Source organism: Scleropages formosus, chromosome 6, assembly GCF_900964775.1.
Source record: "Scleropages formosus chromosome 6, fSclFor1.1, whole genome shotgun sequence".
NCBI lineage: Eukaryota > Metazoa > Chordata > Actinopteri > Osteoglossiformes > Osteoglossidae > Scleropages > Scleropages formosus.
In genome coordinates, this window is record NC_041811.1 from 35,054,612 (window position 1) to 35,076,231 (window position 21,620).

General features: G+C 46.2%; 2 protein-coding genes across 16 annotated transcripts in view; both read right to left on the minus strand.

Moving 5' to 3' along the window:
• camk2b2 (calcium/calmodulin-dependent protein kinase (CaM kinase) II beta 2) overlaps positions 1 to 10,769 on the minus strand; it is a 63,756-nt gene extending 52,987 nt beyond the window's left edge. For all 15 annotated transcript variants that reach the window (XM_029252703.1, XM_029252701.1, XM_029252698.1 and 12 more), the window contains exons 1-2: positions 9,573 to 10,769; positions 5,386 to 5,480 (exon numbers count right to left, since the gene is read on the minus strand). In XM_029252703.1, the coding sequence (XP_029108536.1) occupies positions 5,386 to 5,480; positions 9,573 to 9,634 (157 nt within the window). In that variant the 5' untranslated portion in view covers positions 9,635 to 10,769. The remainder of the gene's footprint in view (positions 1 to 5,385; positions 5,481 to 9,572) is intronic.
• Positions 10,770 to 12,169: 1,400 nt separating this feature from the next.
• Positions 12,170 to 20,699, minus strand: nudcd3 (NudC domain containing 3). Its single transcript, XM_018755648.2, has 6 exons — positions 20,255 to 20,699; positions 18,314 to 18,591; positions 14,706 to 14,838; positions 14,106 to 14,249; positions 13,596 to 13,784; positions 12,170 to 12,984 (listed from the first exon to the last, which is right to left on the minus strand). The coding sequence occupies exons 1-6, from the start codon at positions 20,450 to 20,452 to the stop codon at positions 12,874 to 12,876; spliced, it is 1,053 nt and encodes a 350-aa protein (XP_018611164.1). The 5' UTR covers positions 20,453 to 20,699; the 3' UTR covers positions 12,170 to 12,873.
• Positions 20,700 to 21,620: the final 921 nt, after the last annotated feature.

A 21,620-nucleotide genomic window follows, 5' to 3' on the forward strand; every position in this document is an offset into this window, starting at 1 on the left:
TCTGAACGCCAGAGTCTGGTCTCTCCAGCGGAGCAGCGACGCCTCCTTGTTACTCGCCATCGCCAGGCTCTTGCAGGCTTTGTGAGGCACATCACTGAATAAGAGATGAAGATGTGCCCACACCCCCTGGGCAGTGGGGGGGGGGGGTGCGAGCAACGTGTTCAGCGGGTGAGAAGATGTGTGGAACGACAGCGCTAGCACCAAACTCTGGCGTGCAAAAAAACACGGACGTTCTGGTGGGTGGGGGGTGGGTGCGAGCAAAGGAGGAGAAACGAGCGAAGAGACGAGAGACGTGGACAGATGAGTTGATTGCGGGGAACGGTGAGAGGGGCAAGACCGCGCATCCACAGCCCGTGACTCATCTGATGTGGAAAATGGGAAGGGAGCTGAGTGGATGTGGGACCGTCACCGTCCACGCGGTACTTGAGCTCTACGACCAGCGCCTCTCAGGCAAAACCATTCGTCGGGGCCAAGTAAGCCCCCTCCCGGGGGTCTCGCCCATGTGCTCGGTGGTTTCCAGAAGTCCAAACCACAGCTAAGGCCGCCAGACGCCCACAATCCACAGGGATTTAGACGCCTGTAGAAAAACCACAGCCAATTCAACGAGAACAGAAGGGATTTACGTCTTCGTGCGGTCAACGGCAGCGATGGGGACGTGAAGACGGAGCTCTGTTGTCCAAAGCACCGTCCAGAGCGGGTCTGATACAGTCTCCTAGTATCTACCAGAGATCGTCACGTCTCCACAGCAAACGTCACATACTTACTAGTCCAGGAAACAATTGACTAAAACGTTTGGACTCATCTTGAGCATCAAGGCTCGGCGGCCACGGCTCCGCAGGTGACGCATTCTAGAGCTTTCTCGTGAGCTTTTCCGTCGCCACACCGAGGAGTTCCCCGGAGCGGCAGCTTTGAGGTGGGCTCAGACACTCCCTACGATATGAAAAAATGCCAGCTGGAGGAAGGTGGGGGGGGGGGCGGCGGCGGAGGAGGTAATTAACACTAATGTTACCATGGTTTTTTGAGCAAAGTAAAGCAAAAAGGCAGAAGAGCTGAAGGAAGACACCTAATCCCTGCTCCTTCTTTCTAAGTGCACAAGGAGGTTCATGGGAGAGGGGGAGGCAGCTGGGGGTGTCCAACATGAAGGACCCACACCCCCCACCTCATTACCGCCCAGATGTACAGCACAGTACCCTCACCAGCTCCCTACAGGCCCATGTGTAGAAGAATCCATGAGCTCTTAAGATAGTTCTAGAGGAACTAGAGTGACTAGAGTTCAGTTCGAGAGTGTGACGCTCTAGAGCGATCGCAGCCAGTTGACGGGGGTACGAGTCGGGACTCGCCAATCTCTTTCGGTTCTACGGAATCTAGAAAATTCCATTACAGACACACACAGCATGAAACTCTTCACTTCAGCCTCACCAGTGTAAACTCATTCGCCATATGGCTGCCTTAGCATTAGCGACGCACACGAAAGGCACGGTTTGATTTGGGCTACGGCTTTCTGAGCCTCCGGGAAGCGTGTAGTGGCGACGCTGCCAAGGCGCCCTGCCCTGTCAACGTCACTTTTTACCACTCTTTACAAACCATTACTGTGGGCGTAATTCCTGCGGGCGCTTAACTCAGCTGGCGCCGCCACACTCGCCTTCTACCGAAAAACTACGGTGCGACACCACATTTTGGGTAAATCCAGGTCACCCCACTACTGCACTGCAGCTACCACTGAGCACTCAAACCGTCCAATCGTAACCCACCATACACTGCTCCAGTTTCTGATTGGATCCTAGGACAGTCCATCTGAGAGCATGCCCCACCCCTTGGCACCAGCCATCTGCACAGAGCTGCTTCCTGATTGGCTGTGCTTCCTGCCAGTAGAAGAGCCGCCCCAACCCGCCCCCTCACATTTGCTCCAGTTTCCACTTGCTGGCGACGGCGTTAACCGTTTCACTTCCAGCCATTCGCCAAACGTTTACACGAATAACCTGACAAAAAATTCCACCGATTGTTGCAGAAACAGCGGTTGTAATAATTCCTGTCCAGTGCGAAAAAGAGGGTTAAAACGCAGTGCAGACTCATCAACCGAAAACGGATATTTTTCCCTTGACTTTGAACGTCTTCACAAACTAAACTTGGAAGACGGACTGCTAAAAATAAAGCTGACGGCTTCACACACAGCTGAAACGTGCTCAAAGCGTTTCATTTGTGCTACTGATTCTCCCGCGGTAAAGCTAAACACTGCACCATTTATGAGCATCTCAAGAGAGACAGATGCTCTTTACAGAGGAAGGGTGGGGGTGGGGGTGGGGGTGGGGGTGGTCAGTGTGTTGGGTCTATTCTTTGGTCAAAGGTTCCTCAGACATTATTATTATTATTATTATTATTATTACATATGGCAACCACTGCTGAACGCTGTATTGTCGTTCATTTGACAAATAAACCTTTGATTGATTGATTGCTTGACTGACTGATTGATTACTGATTGACTGATCGATTGATGAAATCTCTCTTACCCATTCATACAGCTGGAACTTCCCTGGCGCATTTATTCAAGCTGTATTCGCTACAAGTAAGATCGGCACTGCGGCTCCTCCTTGCAGTCCGAAGCTCCCCAGTTCGAACCCCAGTCCCGCCCTCGTACCTTTGAGCGTGGGAATTATCTCGGATTGCTGCAGTAATAACACCACCCTGTGCAAATGGGTAAATCGCCGTAAAGTTACACCTCTTGCGTCGTAAGTGACTTTGGACAAAGGCGCCACCTAAATAACGGCGAAAGGCCCTGAAATGGGGTACAACAGCAGGGATCCTAGCGAACCCTTCCGATTCGAGGTCCACGCCCTTACCCGCGAGCGGCATCGGGAGCCCGTAGGCGGCGCGGTGCACGGAGGCCTATGGCCTGCAGGGGCGCGGCCACACGCCGAACCGTGACTTACACGGCGAGCGACGCTCTCCGCTCGTCCGACCCGGAGAGAGGGGCGGAGCAAGACACGGCCCCCCTGTCAGATGAGTATCCCGTGCTCCAGGCACGCGGGGTCAGAGGCGCGAGGCCACCGCTTGCCAAGTGCCTCGGCTGCTTTCGCACACGAGCGCGGGATGAGCCGCCGCCCTCCCGCTCTCCTTCTCTGCCCTCCCTCCGCGCTGCAACGCACGCACCAACACATAAACACATAAATAATGCACGCCGCAGATGACACATATATACACGCAAATAAAAAAGCCACACATAAAAGATGCATACACACACCCACACATCACACACCGCACTGGTAAGCCAGTGCCTACTGTATACACACCCTAAAGCGCGGCCACATAATCCACACCACGGCCCGGGGCGCTCCTATTACAGCCCCGTAAAACCTGCAGGTGTTACAGTTTAACACTCAACAAGGTCCCCTCCAAAGCCGCAGCCCCGACTATGACTTCATCCGTCCTTGTCGGCGGGGAGAAGAAGCGCAGAGCTGGAGATCGGAGCTTCGTCGGAAATGGTGCGCCGTCGGGTGCGGAGTTGGCTGCCGGGACGCCGGTGTCACAACGCCTCAAACCTCCTTCGCCGCAAAGCGTTGACTTTTTTTTTTTTTTTTTTTTTTTTTTGCAGATAAAGTGCGTTCTAATCACGGACCCTGCCCCCCCAACCCCCGAACTCTCCAGACACAGCGACAAACTGGAAACCATAAAGAGCCCATCGCTGTATGAACTGTATATTGTTCAACGTACAGTGCTGCTGGAAAGCATGGTAACCCCCTTGCGTCCCATAGTTTTACCACAAAATGGTTATTTAATGAGAATCGGTGTTTCTCATGCAACAGAATAGCTGCGTAATGACCAATTCCGTAAGTTACTTTAGACGAAATCGTGTGTGTAGTAGAAACACACAAGCAGTGTAAAGGTGTAGAAATAAATGAAGCCCAAGTGTCACTGGTTAAACTGAGTAGGTAAGTAGAATCAGGGGTGTAAATTATTGTAAGTAACACATGTTACATATTTATTTCAATATTTTATACAAGAATAATGACCATTCCTACAGAGGTCACATACTTTAAAGCAACACTGTAGCTATAGTTGTATATGTACATATGTATGCATGCCATAATAAATACACATACAATATATCCATTGTGTGTCCACTGATTTCTTACATCTCAGTTCATTTTAAGATACTGCAGTTTGACAGGGTTGGAAGATCCAAAGTGCAGTTAGTTTGTCTCTTTCCACCATATGAACCAATGTTCATCACACGAGTAGCTGCATAAAACTTTACCAGAATATCGACAATTCCTGATCACCTTTCTAGTAATAATTTTCTTTTTCGAGATACATATGAACATTTACGTTACATTACAGGAGTTGCTGCGTAAAGGGTTATCTGGACATGATCTTAAAGTTATGGTGCATGAACATGCACATCTTACATGAACTTAAGAGATGATGAGTGAAGTGAGTCTGGAAGAAGTCAGTTTTAAGACCCTTTTTAAATGTGGACAGAGATTCAGCAGTTCTGAGTGGAGGCGGGGGGTCGTTCCACCACAACTGGGCCAGAACCAAAAAACCTTTGTGCTTTCTAGATGGTTAAAACAGACACACACACACACATAAATATATATGCTCATATTTAATTATTAAGAGGCACAGCTCTCAGTGTTCCTGATTCAAATACGCATGATCCTGACTAACAGAAACACACGAGCTCGTAAACTGGGTTAGCGGAGGATCTCGAAAAAGTCCAGCGGTACATGCCACCGCTCCCTCGACAGAACTCCGCGACACATCGATTCTGTCAGGTGCGAAGAGAACGCGTCTCCTGTCCAGGAGCTCACGTTCGTACGCACGAACACACTTGCGCCGAGCCTCCGCACAACGGAGGAGAAGCCCAGCGGTTCCTTCGTGCTTCATGTATAGATATGAATGGACGTGTTTGCAGAGGACGTGGCTCAAACAGAAAGACCTTCCGCACGGCCATCTTGGGCAGATGTTCCGAGAGCAATGCCTCGTGGGTAATGAGCCAGGCAGCTGTTGACGTTCGACCCGTCGGAGCGCAGCAGCCCGGCGCCGAGGCTCCCGCGGTCCCCCCTTGGAGAGGACGGGGTATTCGATCACGAACGCGCTAGGGGCATGTCTTTGGAGTGTGGGCGGAAACCAGAGCAACCGGGGGGAACCCACGGAGACACGGGGAGAACGTGCAAACTCCACACAGACCGATGCGGATTTGAACCTAGACCCAAAGAGCGCAGCTACCCGCTGCGCCACCGTGCCGCCTGCGACCCACAAAGGAGGGAAGGGAGGAAGGTGGCACTGCCTTCGTACGCGCTCGAACCCGTCGACGGTGGCTAGCAAGCGCTCGGTGAGACCCGCTCGGTCCAGTGGCCCAAGATGACATGTTCGGGCTCCACCTACCTCTCGCAGACAACTTTTTGGTGTTGATGATTTTTGCAGCGTATTCCTGGCCCGTGCACAGCTTGACGCAGCGGCGCACCACCGAAAAGGCCCCCCTGCGGGAAGAGGGACGAGACACAGCGCGTTAGGACCCCGGACCCCCTTAGCCGAGGCGTGAACACATTTCACGCTGAACAAAGGCATCTTCATCTGCGCATGAGAGTCCGTGATGAAAACATTTTTTTTCCATCTTCTTCTTGGACACATCTTGTCAAACATGGTAACAGAATGACCACAAAAGTGACCGTGAACAACATTGTTTTTACCCCAATTCCTGATAGACAGATACACTATACGCATATGTGTTTTCAAAAGGGCGACAGTGTTTATCTGGCTCATATCATATCATATCATAGATGTTTCAGAAAGTAAGAGTGGTTAGCTACCTATTATTGTATTATATTATGTAACATCATATCATATGTGTTTTGAAAATGATGTCAGTGGTTATTTACCTATTATAACATTATTATATTATTGTACATATATATATAATGTGATCTCACATCATATCCTATCACGGGCCTTGGATCATGAGCTTCATCTCACTGAAATTACAACATTCCAAGGACTTCTCAGCGGGCGCAGACGTTTTCTAAGCATGTTTTGTCCACGATACTCGTAATAAAATCTCCTGGGGGAGCGATAATAAAATGTGATGTCATCGCCCTGCTAAATATAGCTCGCCTTGTTGCTGTAACACGGTATATGGGTTTGTCTGTCTAATGGGGCCCCCAGCGACCACCGTGTCTCAATCGGCGACATCTGCACTAAATGACGTGAGGGTGGGGACGGAGACAAGAGAAGGGGGGGGTGTCATTGCTCTGTGCCGTGGGATCGGCCCCTCTTACCCCCTGCAGCCACGACGAGCTCTCCAAGGGCCCGTATCTTCTCCTCTAAGTCACACTGTAGGTAAACCCAAAAATCCCCTGAATACCAGAGAGTTACATTGTTTTTACCTTCATCTGAGGCTTTTCCCTCCCAAAGTGACTTACAATGTTAATGTAGCTACAATTATTTACACACCTGGGTAACGTTACTGGAGTAATTTAGGGAAAGCACCTCGCTCACGAGCATTATAGCTGGAGGTGGGATTTGAACCTATAACCCATGGGTTCAAGGGCTGTAGTCCCACCACACTACACTACACTACACTACACCACATTACACCACACTACAGTACACTACAGTACACTACACTACTAGCCCCCCTGGAGTTTTTAAATCAATATGAACTTAAACTGAATGGTTTCTGACCTCACTGTTAATTTTTTTCACGACATTTGTAGAACACGCTGGCACATTTGCATCGCTATGACAACACCTTCCTGCAAATTCATCGACTACCCCCTCCACCCCCACCCACCTCCCCTCTGAAACCTCCACCGTCTCAACACAGAATCATTCCAAAAGATTCCAGAACATTCCAAACTGCACAAACAAGTCAGTAAGAGCTAAACGCCGGGGCTGGAACTGAGCGACAACCCAAGGGCAGAACGGAGTACCGACTCACGCCACCATGGCCATCTGGGCAAAAACACAGTATGGAGTATGTGTCGCCAAGTGTAATGCGGGAAAGCAGGGTAAATTACCAAACTAGCACAGGGCAGCTGGTAATGTAGTGGTTAGTGCTGCTTCCCTTTGGACCCCCTGATCGCAGGTTCCAATCCCACCTCTAGCTGTAGTATCCTTAAACACAGTATTTACTGTAAAATTACCTGGCTGTATAAATAGGTAAATAATTATGAGTTGCAGTGTGAGATAAATGTAATAATGTTTCATGAAGCGACTTGTGTGATGAACATTGGTTTGTATGGTGGAAAGAAACAAACTAACTGCACTTAATCACACATCTGTATCTAAGTGTCTCTTTCTCCTAATGTAACAAACACATTGTATTTTCTATGAGATCTTTGTCGCTTTGGAGAAAAGTGATTGATAAATAAATACGTGTAAATGTAAATATAGAACCAAACAGTCCAGTGACAACTTGGTGCCACAATATGCATCTCTTCTGAGTAAAGATAAGAACAGTAATGATGACAGTCACATTCAGATACTCTGGCACCCCCTTCATTGGAGCACAGGAGCGGTCCTGTGTGTGTGTGTGTGTGTGTGTGTGTGTGTGTGTGTGTGTGTGTGTGTGCGCGCGCGCGAGCCCAAACCCATAAGGTGGGGCTCATGACACAAACTTTCATGCTCCTGGTTCTCGCCGTACGGCTGAAACCTCAGCGCTCCTCACACACTCTTGACATCATGACCCCCCAGCTCAGCTTGGGGGTTCCTTCAGTGACATGGGTCGCTCTGGACTGACACCGCAGCGCCGTACTGAATATTGCTCTTCTTACCACGGTAAAGAGACGTGAGCCATTTCCTGTAAGTGCGGCACTTGAGTGTGACAGGCCTCGGTTACGGACAAAATAGAAAACGTGTGACACCAAGGCGCCTCAATGGGACCGCATGCAAATCTGGGGGGTCTCTTGAAAGCGATCGAGTGAGGAAGCCCCCCCTCCCACGAAACATTGCAGCATCTTGGTAGTGGGATCAGCCTTACCCATTCACTTATTAATTAACATGTTTCAGGTTCCTTTGATCAGTGGGGAGGCACGCCCCCCCCCCCCCCCACACACACAGAGAGAGAACACAGGACAGCAGGCCCTTTGCTTCCTGCAATTACCACATTTACAGCTACAGCTCTGCTCTCAGAGTAACACAGACATAAGGGAGCAGCCTGGAGGCCGGTGCTGATCGCCACGTGCAGCCCGCTCTTCAGCAGCACCCCCCCCCCCCCCCCCCCCCCCCCCGGCACACTCGTCAAAGCCGAGAGTGACGTCAGCGGCCGGTAACACCGCAAAGGTGGAGGCCGCGCACGCGCTCACCGTCGCCCGGGTAGAGTCGGAGGCGCGAGGCCGCGACAAAAGCGTTTCCTTCTCGCAGGTCACGTGACCCCCGGGGCACATGGAGTGAACGGCCCTTTTTCTTTTTTTTCCTCCCCCGTCAGTACAAACTGAGCGGAACCGCGTCCGGCGACGGCAGCGCCGCTTATGTAAGGTTCAGCCTCGGGGTCGCGCGCGCGGTCACGTGGAGAACGGAAGTGAGGAGACCACGGTTGTAACCCAGAAAAAGTAACATCGGAGGTTTCACAGGAAACGCTACACTGTATCCACTTCGAGGCCTCGTGTCTGTCGCTGTATCGCAGATCGAGGAAAGAACCGCTCAGCTCGCGCTACTGCGAGAGGACGAGGCGCGCGCGCGCGCGCGTCAAAGCTGTGAGCGAAACAAATTAAATGTCGCGAATAGCGACGTAACCTGCCAAATATAGCTATATGTTTAATTATTTATTGCTCGCTCAAATGTCATCTGCAGAAGGGGGGGGGGGGGGGGGGGCACACATGCGGCACGAGCGGGGAAGGGCGCGCGCAGGTCAGTCGATGTCGCCCCATCTTGTCCAAGTTGAAGTTTTCCTTCCTCCTCCTCCTCCTCCTCCTCCTCGAGACGGCTCGACCGACACACGGGCTCCGCTCGCCCCTTCCTGTGTGCGCTACACACACTGCGCGCGCCGTGCGTGGCTCCGGTTTCGGAGTAAAATTAGCTCCTTCGCACAACTTCTCCGCAGCCACGTGCGACAGTCACAGTGTGAAGCCGAGCGCTCGCGCGCATCGTGCGGTGACGTTCCAGCGCTCGCGCGTTACTTTTCCGTATGAACCGAGAGCGGAAAAGGGGGCGAACCGGGGGCGGGGAGCTCAAGAAAATACAGCGTTAACGTCAGGGGGCGAGCGGGCGCGCGCGCGCGCGCACACACACACAGGGACACCAAACAGGCGCTTCGATTCTTGACAGCTCAAAATGTCACCCCCCCCCGTCCCGCCACCACCACCACCGAGCAGCGCATTAAAGCGCACGTTAAAAGTCGTTTTAGCTCTGGGCGCGTTTCGCCGTGCGCGCGAGTCCGAGTTTTATCATTTATTTCGAGAACAGCAGTAGCTCAAGAGCTATAGTATGTATGTATGTCGGACTGTGCAAAGTGGAGCGCGCTGAGCCCGCAGCCGCGTCACCTCCATCCGACACCGACTGAGTGAGAAGCAGCATGAGCGACAACACACACACACACACACACAGAGAGAGAGAACAGAAGGACGAGCGCTTACTTCCCGAGCTCCTCGTACAGCTGGTACTCGTCCGTAAATCGCGTGCAGGTCGTGGTCGCCATGTCTCCGTCCGTCCGTCCGTCCGCGGGGCTCGATCGCGTCTCTGCCTCCCGACGAGCTACACTACGATAAGTACGTCTGGATGAGGTGTGTGCGCGCTCGCGCGCCTCTCTCTGTGTGCGTGCGTGCGTGCGTGCGTGTCAGTGTGTCTGTCAGTGTGCGCGTGCCGCGGTGCTGCGGAGGGCTGATGGGGGGGATCCGAGCTGATCTGATCCGATCCGATCTGCTCAGTGTTCGCTGCTTGCAGTGCGCGCGCTCGCCACCACACAGTGTGTGTGTGACTTGTGGGCTCGGAGCCTCTCCGGGCACGAACACGCGGGTCATCATTGCCACCAATCGGGGGCTCCTTGTAACTTCGTGCGTGGGCAGCCGTTCGGCGAGGCGACATACATCATCGGCGCGCAAACGCAGTTCTTTTTATAACCGCGCGTGGAAGCGAACGTGCGGCGCGACGCGGCGAAGTAACGCTTCTTGAACCTGTAAGTGTAAAGTGCAGCAAGCGCTTCTAAGGACGGACGGACGGACGGACACACGCGGCATCGCATCATCAGGCAGACGTTTAAAAACGGCCACTTTTTTTTTTTTTAAAAGTGTGTTTGTCGGCGCCGTGAAGCCTGAAGGAGGGTAAATTTGAGCCGTTTACCGCTTCCGCTCAAAAATCCCATCGATTCACGCTCTACGGCAAATAAATTGAACAAAATTACACAGATTATTTGAACCAAAGTAAGAAGCGCTGTCGCCCCTGCAATCAGCAATGCATCATGTTTTTAGCGGAATAGTTTTTTGACAATTAACGACAAGGTAACGGATCATGCTATTAAATGTATGTATTATATGTATAATATAATCTGTCAGCTAAATGACTAATGTAAAAACATAGATACATTTACGTATAATATACCATATGATTATGGATAAGTGAAATGTGTATAAAGGTGGCACCGCGCCAGCGGCCGCCTGCAGCCACCGGAACGGACTGCGGCTCCCCGGGGGGCCCCGCGCAGCCCACGCGCGTCTCAGATGGTGTCGCGAACGGCTGCCGCGGGTCAGCGCTGTGCACCTTATTCGTATGACGTTACGCGTCCTTTTAACAGACGCGTTGGGAGGAGACTCGAGTGTACAGCACAGCACAGCACAGCACAGTCATTACAGAAACACAACACGCTCCGGCGACCCACACACACTGACTGCTGTCGGGCCAATAACTGCTAGAACACCATTTACGACCCTGCCGTCTCCGCGCTAATAGAATATGCAGTGATGCAGTAACACCAAGGACAGCGGGTCCTCCTGTGGACGCTCCATGTACGCATTCTCGAAAATGCGAATCATTTTTGATCGTATTTTCTTCACTCTGTTTCATAAACTATTTGCTTATTGCGGCGGGAACGTGAGCAGCGCTTCCGCCTCCAGTCGTTAGGGGGCAGCAAAAACACCCATGCGGTAGGAATGTGGGACCACGTTCACTCGACTGGCCTCCACTCTTCATGGCTGTTGTCTGAGTGCCTGTGATAAAATAAAACAAAATGAAGGAACGTCGCGCGTTCATGGGATAAATTAGAAATCGGCCTCCAGCAGAACTTTGTGGAGACAACACCTTTATCTTTCCGGTCACTTGCCGCAACTAGTTTTAGCAGCTCTTCAGTTTTTGTCAAGATTTACTGGTGTGATGGTAGCTGTATCCCAGACTTTTACAGAACCAGCCTAGGGAATAAATAAAGGCATCTCTTGACATTATTGTCATCACAAAGCTGAAAGTGCCCACATACTACATCACAAACATTTATGGGATAGCTCGATTGTACATTTAAATAAAAGGCTCCTGAAATGTTTGATTTCAGACTCAATTTTAATGTTAATAAGCAAAATATTTCTGCAATAAGTTCTTAAACACAGCAGCTATGTTTTGGAAAAGTGTTTGAAATACTCCGTTTAGTTTTATCTGAGGTTTTTACAGAATAACCTGTGAATAAACTGCGGGAGTTTTGTATTAAGCTTTTATTGACCATGATGTAGTGGTAAAACCAACTTTGGATTGTGTTACAGTCCCATCCTAATTGTGCTCATAAGCTCGCCTACTGTATAAGCTGTAAGTTCTCTGATAATCAGTTGGAATGCAAGCTCTGATTTGTTCCCCATCATAGATGTGTATTTTGTATGAAGCGCTCTGCTACATAAAGTGAGCAAAATTTGTCAGGTGAAACCAATACAATGACTTCTATTTTGAAATGACAAGGAATGCATTTTATGTTTTATTAGTCATTGATGCGCAAAACAAAAATGAAATGACAGTCACCTGAGGAGAAGGGATGAAAAAAATGCAAAGCGATATCAAACCCCCAACAACAGCTATACATGGGATCAGATCAGACTGCTAAACTTCAACCCAAATCATACACCAGTGCACCAAAAACCTGCTGAATGGACTGAAAAAAATCATGCAGAATTTATAAAACATGCATTTAAAATGACTGAAAATTTTTAATTTTTTTAAAGCAATTTTAAAGATTTTTCCAATAAATAAGTCAACTCCAGTGTAAATACAACACTACTAATTTATTCAACTACTGAAAACCTGTGAAACAAAAAGAAATGCAGTTAAAGCTGGAGGCTGCAGTGGGAGACATCATTACAAGAACTGCAGTCACTCTCCAGGTAACAATCTCCCAATCATAGACACTCATCTTTAGAAGAGGATGGCAGGTCAAGGGCACCCAGAACCTACCCAAAAGCTTGAGCCCCCCCCCCCCTCAAGTCCACCTTATGTTTAAGAATTTAATATTGCATAAAATGATGTTTAGTGCACCGCAAGCACCGAGTCTTGGACTAAATAGAGGAAAAGGATTCCTGTCAATTTTCACAATTCTGGCTGAGGGACAAAAGTTCATTTGTAGAAACATACTAAAATCACCTTACACAGAATATTCAAAGGAAATTAATTTTACTCCATGAAAATCCTCTAAACAACATTCAGCAATCTGCCATCATATCCCTACATTTATGGTCATTTAGAGGTTATTAGCCACAAATAATACAGGAAAATGTCCCAAACTCAGTCCTTTTCCCACAATATCAGTCCTGCTTTTGGCAGGTGTGAATTTATCCACAGTCATTTATAATGGTGGACTACAGTAGTGAGGTTGTGCACCCAGTTTAAACGTGTGTGTGTTTTTGTTCAGTTATCCTTTTACTGTGCACGCCGCAGCAGATTCTTTTCAGAAGGACCCCCTGTGAATCTCAGTCAAAACTGCACAGCACTGGGTGGGATGTCAAACATGGTGGGGTCAAACTTTTGCCCTTTGAAGGGGGATCCCTCAGCATCCCAGCCCTTCTTCAGCATCTCATGCACCTTCTGTAACAGATACACACACACAAACTATCAGCAGACAACAAAAAACCAAACCCCAGCAGCCAAAACAGGGTACACAGGAAGTACAGGCCACATGAAAACAAAACCCAGAAATCACCTATAGATACAGTAACTGTTTATCTCTCATTCCCGCTAACATTCACATCGAATCACACATCATTATTGGATCTTCACACTCTCCAACTCATTAAATAAATCATTCTGAATTCTACCATAGGAAATTTTGGAAATGTTAACTGTAAGTCATAAGAGAGAAATTAAGAAATACTGATATGAAAAGCCTAGTCTGTATGTTTGTGGGACAGGTTCCACACCACCTCATCCCTGCACTGGACAAGCAGTTATTTATCATGAATGATGGTAAATTTCATTTATAAATAACAATAAAAAAACACTCACTATAGTAATGCACTTTGTCACTGGTTATAAAGTTAAAAATACTTCACAATGTACTTAAGTGTTTACCGTTGTTTGAGGACATTTTCCTTCACGAGGGGAACATACCCAACTTTAACAATGTCCTGAAACATCCAAGTGTCACTCTGTCACACACACACACACACACACACACACACACACACACACACACTCACCATCTCATGGCTTTGTGGAAGGCCTTGCAGCTTCTGGTGGTAGTCGAAGGTGAGTCGGTCGAGGACTGCGTGCTCCTCTTCATCAACGGTTGCCATAGAACGCTCCCGGTTAATCTGATTCACGTCAATTTCTGTCTCACCCTTCAGCACAGCACTCCACCACACCTCTCCGCTCTTGTTCAAGGATAGCTGGGGAGAAGAGGGAGGTACAGGCAAGATTCAGAATGACCTAGAGCCTCCACTGCACAACTGCATTCTCACAGCTGAGACAGTGGTCACTTTGTCACATTATCCTTGAGACACACTACCTGATGTGGAGGGGAATGGAAAGCATGTGTGAGAGAGAAAGAGCAAGAGAAAGTTTTACACGTTTGTAGTTAGAATGTATTTGTCTGCATGTGGACCATAGTGTCTCATATGTAACAGTTCCTCAGGCTTGTCAACGGTCTCATTTCTGGAGTGTGTGAGGGACAGCGTGTACCAGTTGCATTGCGTGACGACCAGTCTCACCAGCACACAGTGGCCTGGCTCCAAGCTCCAGAGGGAGTTCTCAGTGTTGATCTTGTGTGTGAGCTCACCCTCGATGAGCACTCTTTCTCCCAGTCCTTCCTTCACAGCCACACGCACACTGTTGCCCTGCAAGCTTACAGAGACCTGAAAGGGCCCAAGAGGATGCGACGGGCTGAGCAATCCACACGCAGCCTTTGCCTCCAGGGCTGGGCAGACTACCTAACCTGAGAGGAGCCTGCAGGACTTCACGGAATTCGGCTTGAACAGCACCAGAGCAGTTTGCAGAGAGTAAATTAATTTGACTGAAATACAGCTCATTCCGCCCAAAAAGTGTTACTGTTCTTTGACGAGTTTGCAACATTATTTCAGCAACAGTTTACAGAAATGGTGCATAAACAAAAAGAAAGTTAATGTGTTGATATTACATAAGAATCAAGAACACTGTTTTGGCAGTAATCTGTAAAAATACTAAAAAGTTTTAAAAAAAAAAAAAAAAATTCTAACACTTAAGCAACAAATAATGTCAGTGAAAGATACTGATGTAAAAAAAGTCAGGACAGCTGGAACCCAAGAAGGAAGGTACTAAAAGGTCCACGCTACCTGCTTGCCCTTTACAATGCTGGCAGGCACGTGGACACGCACTTCCACATCGGTGTAATCCTGAGACCAGGTGTAGTTGTCTCTGACAGCACCGTTGTAGCTGTCTGGGTTTGCTTGGAACTGCATCTGGCTCCTGGCAAAAGTGCAAACAATAATAACAATGAATGATAAAACATTTCAATTAATGCAGTGTTTATCTGCAGCTTCAGTGCAGTAAATCAGAGGCTGGTGAGTCTACAGTGAAACTCAAATCCAATGACAGCCACACATGAAGCAAACCTGGTTTTCTGGACTACAAGGCAACCTGTTAATCTCAAAAAAGTAGGTTAATATGTTGCACACATAGGTATAATACACATGTAGAAGTACAAAAAAACCTAAATCTTATAACATTTATTTCAAGATACCGAATCAACTGTACAGAGTAATTTTTACCAGTCAATTATAAGTCATGTGTGCTTCCTTATAAAAGTACATATATGACCGTGGGGGGAGGGAGGGGTCCGAATACAAAATACAGTCCTCCAGTACAAGTAATGCTAATAAAAATAAAAAAATCCCTATCAATAATGACAGAAATGTACTTGAGGAAAAGTAAAAAGGTATCAGGTCTGAAAACTTCAAGTTCTTTAGTTACTGTAATTCAAAGAAAGCTTTTAAATGTCCAGAGTCACTGGAAATGTCAACAGCTACAAAATAGTTTTAACTCATTTTTTTCAATTAATTAAATGTGTAAATGTGCTGTAAAAACAATAGATAATGTTAATCAGCCTAATAAAACAAAATAAAAACAAATTAAAAGGTAGGTATTTTCATTAACCAATATTTAGCTGATATCTTTGTCCAAGGCAACTTACAATGTTAGGTTTGTATACTAACCCTGTTTACACTGATTTTCTGCATTTTTACAGCTGGGCAATTTGTGGTAAGTGCCGTGATCAAGTGCACTACAGTAGGAAGTGGGATTCAAACCTGTCTTCTCAATTGCAAGGTGAGCTCTAACCACTGTTCTACCCCCTGGCCTAAATAAAGTTTTATCATTCACTTGCCATTTAGATGACGCGTTTACCTACAGTGATTTACCACCATTTACCAATTGAAAGAGCAGGGTACTTATACTATAGCAGCTCAAGAAAAATGTCTTTCTCAAAGGCAATACATCAGTGGGAGGATCAGGATGTCAGACGACTCAAGGTTACAAGTCATTGTCCCTAAACTCTACACTACTGACTGTCCCATGATAAGACACAAACTAACATTAACATAAAAAAGCACAAGTCAGTTCAGATGTTCCAAATCCAAAGAAAGGTAAAACCTTACACACTTATTATATCTATAATATATATAGCTTTAAATTATATATCAGTATATCTTTTAGGGTGGATAACTCAATAGTAACCAGACTGCTGAGGGGATAACGCAGTTTTACAATAAAATGTGTTCACAGTACAGCAGGTCACAGTACCGCTAGATACAAATGTTCAACTTAACATTCAAGTGTGAATTTCTGTAAGTTTTTTTTTTTTTAAAAAAAAGGTAATTACGAAAAGCACTGTGGGGCAGTAGCTGATTTCATCCTCCAGAGGCTCCTTTATGCTCATGAGTAGGGCAGTGTCACCAGTTAGTGAAGAGGTGTTAGGTCAGCATCTCTCCGCTTCCTCTGCCATTTGTGCTTTTATTTTTCTAACTCCATAGTGCATCATGGCTATACCACAGAATAAATTGTTCTCATCTTTATTCTTCTGTTGTTCTACATTTATCTGACACTTTTCTCCAAAGCAACTCACAATGTTAATCTACCTACAGTTATTTACAGATTTATACAGCTGGGTAATTTTGCTGGAGCAACTGAGGGTAAGTACCTTGCTCAAGGGTACTACAGCAGGAGGTGGGATTCGAACCTGCAACCTTTGCGTCCAAAAACACTAGCTCTAATCATTTGACTACCAGCTGTCCCATTTTGCATTAATGGCTAAATGTATACGCAAACACTGCACAGCACATGTTTTGTTTGTGACTATTTAAGCGCAGGAACCTTGAAAGAGCTAAACGAGTTTAGGTGCAGGGTCTCAGTGTCCCCTTACACTGCAAACACTGGGCATGAGACAGAGTAGACTGGGCAGGGAGCCAATTTTTTGTTAGCATAAATAAATATTAAAGTGGGGTGCCTTGCGACGGACTGGCGTCCCATCCTGGGTGTGTCCCCTCCCTCTCCGGCCTTACGCCCTGTGTTGCCGGGTAGGCTCCGGTTCCCCGCGACCCCATATGGGACAAGCAGTTCAGAAAGTGTGTATGTGTGTGTCTACTTTAAATTGACAGGAGGATAAAAAAACCACACACTACAACACACCCCTAGAACCTTTGGGTCAAACTGCTGACTTCTGCTTTATATTTGCAAGACAGTGGTGTGTTGTTTCTGCGCATACAGAGTATATCTAGGACACATCCACGTCTCATTTCCACATATACCTCCGCACTGTGAAAAACACACAGTCACAACTGTGAGTGCTGTCCTAGATATACGCCATTTCACTTGCTTCAGAGGATTCAGAACCCGCTGCAGTAACCTTTTCTGCACATTTTCAGTGAGAATGTATCACATTTTTAGTTTTATTCTGCGCATGAGGAGAGTGAAACACAGAAGGGTGAGTTCCAGTGTAATAGAGAATAAAGTGTTAGATGTTAAAAGCTGAGAGCATATCTCATCATTAACTTGTACAAAACTGGTCACAAGGGAGACACACACACCACATAAACATGTTTGTCAGTATCTGGTCGTTCTCAGTTTCCAATCACATAATAGTCGACAAGTACCTCTGTTTATTCGCTGACTAGTGTTGCACACCACTGTGGTTTTGTGAGAAAAATTTTAGAAGTAAATGGTGAGGAAAATGCAATTTAAAATTAATAAATGAGGAAGTATTTGTATATTGGAAAATATGTAACTCAGATGTTCATAACACAGGGTATAAGAACATTCAAAAAATGAGTTTCAGCATTTTACCTGAATTAGTTTTCACAGTTCTATTCAGACACAATTTACATCTCTGTAAAACAAATAGCTTTTTGTGTTACCAACTTAACAGAATAGGTAAAGTCAATTTAAAGATTCTAAAAACAATTTAGGGAAACATAAAATTCAATTCTCACAAAATGAAACTAATGTCAGCGAAGATGTGACCAAATTCAGATGTAATCTGTGACTGGACAAGAATAAATGGTGGCCAGTGAAACCCATGGAAGACAGCTGGTGTTAGTACTGGGTTTGGGGCATAAGGTACAACTTGCTTAAGAAGAGAAAGTTTAAAAAAAATTAATAGTGAAAAATAATGTAATTATCCAATCAATCTGGAGAAAAGGATCAGCCAAATGAATAAATGTAACTGAGTAAAACTACATTTTTTTCCTTTGCATATGTCATCGAATAAAAGTAACATTGACGCCAAAAATGATTCTGAAAAGTACAATTCTTCCAGAAATTCAAGTCGAAGTAATGAAGTGAATGTAACATTATTACCACCTCTTTCTATGACTAATACTGATGATGAAGATGATGTCATGCTGCTGGCAGTCCAAGACTGCTCAGCCAAGCAAACAATAATACTCACGATGCACCATCTGCTGGCTCTGGGCCCTGTTCCGCTGCACTTTGCTCTGAAGCTGGAGCAGCATCGCTGTGGGCTGGCTGTGGGTTTGAAGGCTGGGGCTGCTCTGTCACAGGGTTTGTGGGTGCCACCTGCACCTCCTCTTCCTGAACTGCTTCTCCTTCTTGTTTTGCAGACTCTACCTCCAACTCCTGGATGGCAGGGGGGGCTGTCTCCTGTTCTCTCTGCTCTGCTTCCCGTACTCTGTCCTGTGCTGCCATGTGCTCAAATACCTTGAAAGTCTGGCCAAAGAGATATTTTTTTCATAAGATGAAAAAAGCATACATAGAAATGAGGGCAGAAAAATTATAAACATGCTTAAGTGTCCCTTCAAATCTGTTCAAACAGGCATTCCACATGTCAAATTGCCAATCTAATCCATGAATCCTCTATAAGTACTTATCCAATAATGGTAGCATTAACTGCCAGTGCTATAAAGCATAAGGCTGTCCATTGCTGGGCAGCATCAGCTGTCCTGAGGAGGAATGCAACACCATCCATGAATCAAAGCACTGGTTTCAGAAATATAGGAGAAACCCCCCAGAGTATCTGGAGTAAAAGGGACAGACATGGGAAGAACATGCAAACACCACATAGATAAAGATGGAACCGGATTCAAAGCCAGAACTGGGAGATGTATAGCAATGGTATAGCCTGAAGTGAAGTGCACCTCAATCACAAGATATTTGGGAGGACCTCAAAAAAAAAAAAAGCTGTTGAAGCTTGTAAGAATGGAAGGGTTTACAAAAGGATTAATAAAGATTCGGACCACCATCAGTCCACAGCTAGGCGGAAAGTTTATAAATGTAAAAAATTTAGCACTGTTGCTACTCACACTGGGAGTGGGTGTCTTACAAAGATCAATGTAAGAGTATGGCATACAATCCTCGAAAAGTGATAATGCTAGAATAACTGCTAAGAACACGCAGGCATCTCATCTTATGCTCATCATAACAACACTGAACAAGAGTGATGGTCATTGGAGATTACCACAGAGGAAGGCACAGTTTACCCAAAACAAAAAAAAAAAAAAAAAAAGGCTAAAAATGACCTGAATGACACTTCTGCAACAACAGCCTGTGGACAGGTGAGACAAAAGTTGAAGTTTTTGGTAAAAGTACACAATACAATGTTTTTCAAAAATAGAACAATGAATGAGCAGCCACACAAAAACCTCTTCCCACATGTGAACCACGGTGGTGGGAGTATAATGAAATGGGGCTTCTTAGCTGCCTCACTGCTTGGATAGTTTACAGTCACAGAAATCAATGAATTCCAGGTTCTATCAGGAAAATCTGTAAAACTGTTTAAATTAAGGCATGTCTGTGATTTAAAACTTGAATTTCTTGCAACAAAAAACACAACAGTAAATCAACAACAGAGAGGCTGAAAGAGAAGAAATATTGTATTTTAGGAAGCCCAGGTCAGAGTCCAGACCTCAATCCCATTGAAATGTTGTGGCATGATTTGAAGCAGGCCATTCAAGCAAAACATGCCAAAATTACAAATTAATTGAAAGTGTTGTAGTGAAAAATTGGTCAAAATACGTGATTAACTGCTGTATAGGTCTGATCAGCAGAATCAGGAAACATTTGCTAGAGGTTATTACCAAAAAGTAAATAGTGTATCTAGCGATGTAAGTAACCCTGGTGAATAAGGTGTGTGGGCTGGTAACACTACATAGAATACATTGGAAATTGCTTTGGAGAAAAGCGTCTGATAAATAAATGCAAAAAAAAAGAGGCCCCACAAGACGGTTACAAAATGTCAAGGTTCACCCCCCCCGCCGAGCGACCTGGTTTAAAACTCCAGCTCAATAAGTATGGACTTTTGCACATTTCTCTACAAACTGAACTGAGGCATAAAAAAAAATTATTAATAAAAAGCCAGCGTCATTCTTGTTACCCTGAGAACCATCTTCTCGGCCACCCCCGGGGGGAAACCCATACGGTCGTTGGGGCTGGAAAGCAGACGGTAGAAATCAGTCTTTCTGTACAGAAAGCCAAAATAAACTTGGAGAAAACTCTGTATGTTTCCAACATGTTGTAAAATGCCGAGCAACGCGTTGTCATACAGCTCCGTCATTTCCAGAGGGGACGACATGATTCAATAATTGTTGTTGTGAGGATTTCTTTCGAACAAAACGTTTTCACGCCAATTTCTGGCGCGTATGCGGTATGGTAAATGTTCTTATACGCCTATAACTACAGCTGTTTAACAAGATAATATCGAAGAGGAGAGCAAAAGAAAAAAAAAACCGCAGAAACTGTGCTGTCGTTCTTGTTGTTGTTCTGCGTTCTCGATATTTCGATGCGCTCTCGGTACGCCACTTTATCGAGCCCGTGTAGAAACCGCGAACATACATTGCGTTCCAAGGGAAGAGGTGTCCCGTTTGAAAGTTCCGTATAGAAACAAAAATACAACTGGTTTTACACATTTTACATCCAGATGTTACTGTGCTTTTATTTAACCAGTAACGGGAAAGACCGCGCTTTGTCTTACACGTATTCTGGCTGCGTTTATGTACTGTAACGCTTTGGCAAAACGTGCTAAAATTCATTAACATAAATTCTTTATCACAAACCTCATTCTCATTACCGTGGAAAATGTGCTGTTTGGCTTCCTCGATTGCTGCAAAGACGACAGCAAACAATTGTACTTAATCTAAATGTGTTTTCTACCCAATTTCATAACCATAAATCCCTCTTTTTTTGCGTTTGTAAATCGTTCGATGTTTCACATAAACGGTAGTCTCCCACGTTTCTGTATTTTATATTATTCTTTTCGCTTTCTCATTTCATAGTTTGTACTGTCGTTATGTGTGCTGAATGACAGATGAAATGAAAGATGAAAATTAAAAAGAGAAGGGCCGTGCTCGCTGTGCTCAGTGACATGGCTGAGCTCTCGTTGCTCACAGCGACACCTAGAGGACGCAGGAGGAACTGGTGGAGTCGGCGAACAGCGCCGGCGGGGTTGGGGCTCGGGGGGGGGGATCCTCAGCTGCGCGTGGGCGGCCTTCCTAAAAACTAGCCAACTGACCACGAATAAATTGTGAAAAAAAATGTAAAAAACATACTTAGTTACTGTTCTGACACTGCTGGTCGAGTAATGGTCTGCAGTGCTGCCTTGGAAGCGACTGGTCGTCGGTTCGAATCCCACCTCCAGCTGCAGTACCATCGACCAAGGCACTTCCCTAAAGTTGCTCAAGTAAAGATACACTGGTAAAGACACTTTTCTCCAAAGTGACTTCCAATGAACTCTATGTAGTGTT

Coding starts and splice junctions, on each gene's coding strand:
- nudcd3 (XM_018755648.2), bottom strand. CDS start 20,452: ATGTCGTCCCCTCTGGAAATGACGGAGCTGTATGACAACGCGTTGCTC. Junction 14,839..18,313: donor GAGCCAGCAGATGGTGCATC/GTGAGTATTATT, acceptor CACTTTTGCCAG/GAGCCAGATGCAGTTCCAAG. Junction 13,785..14,105: donor AGCCAGGCCACTGTGTGCTG/GTGAGACTGGTC, acceptor TCTTCTCCCCAG/CTATCCTTGAACAAGAGCGG.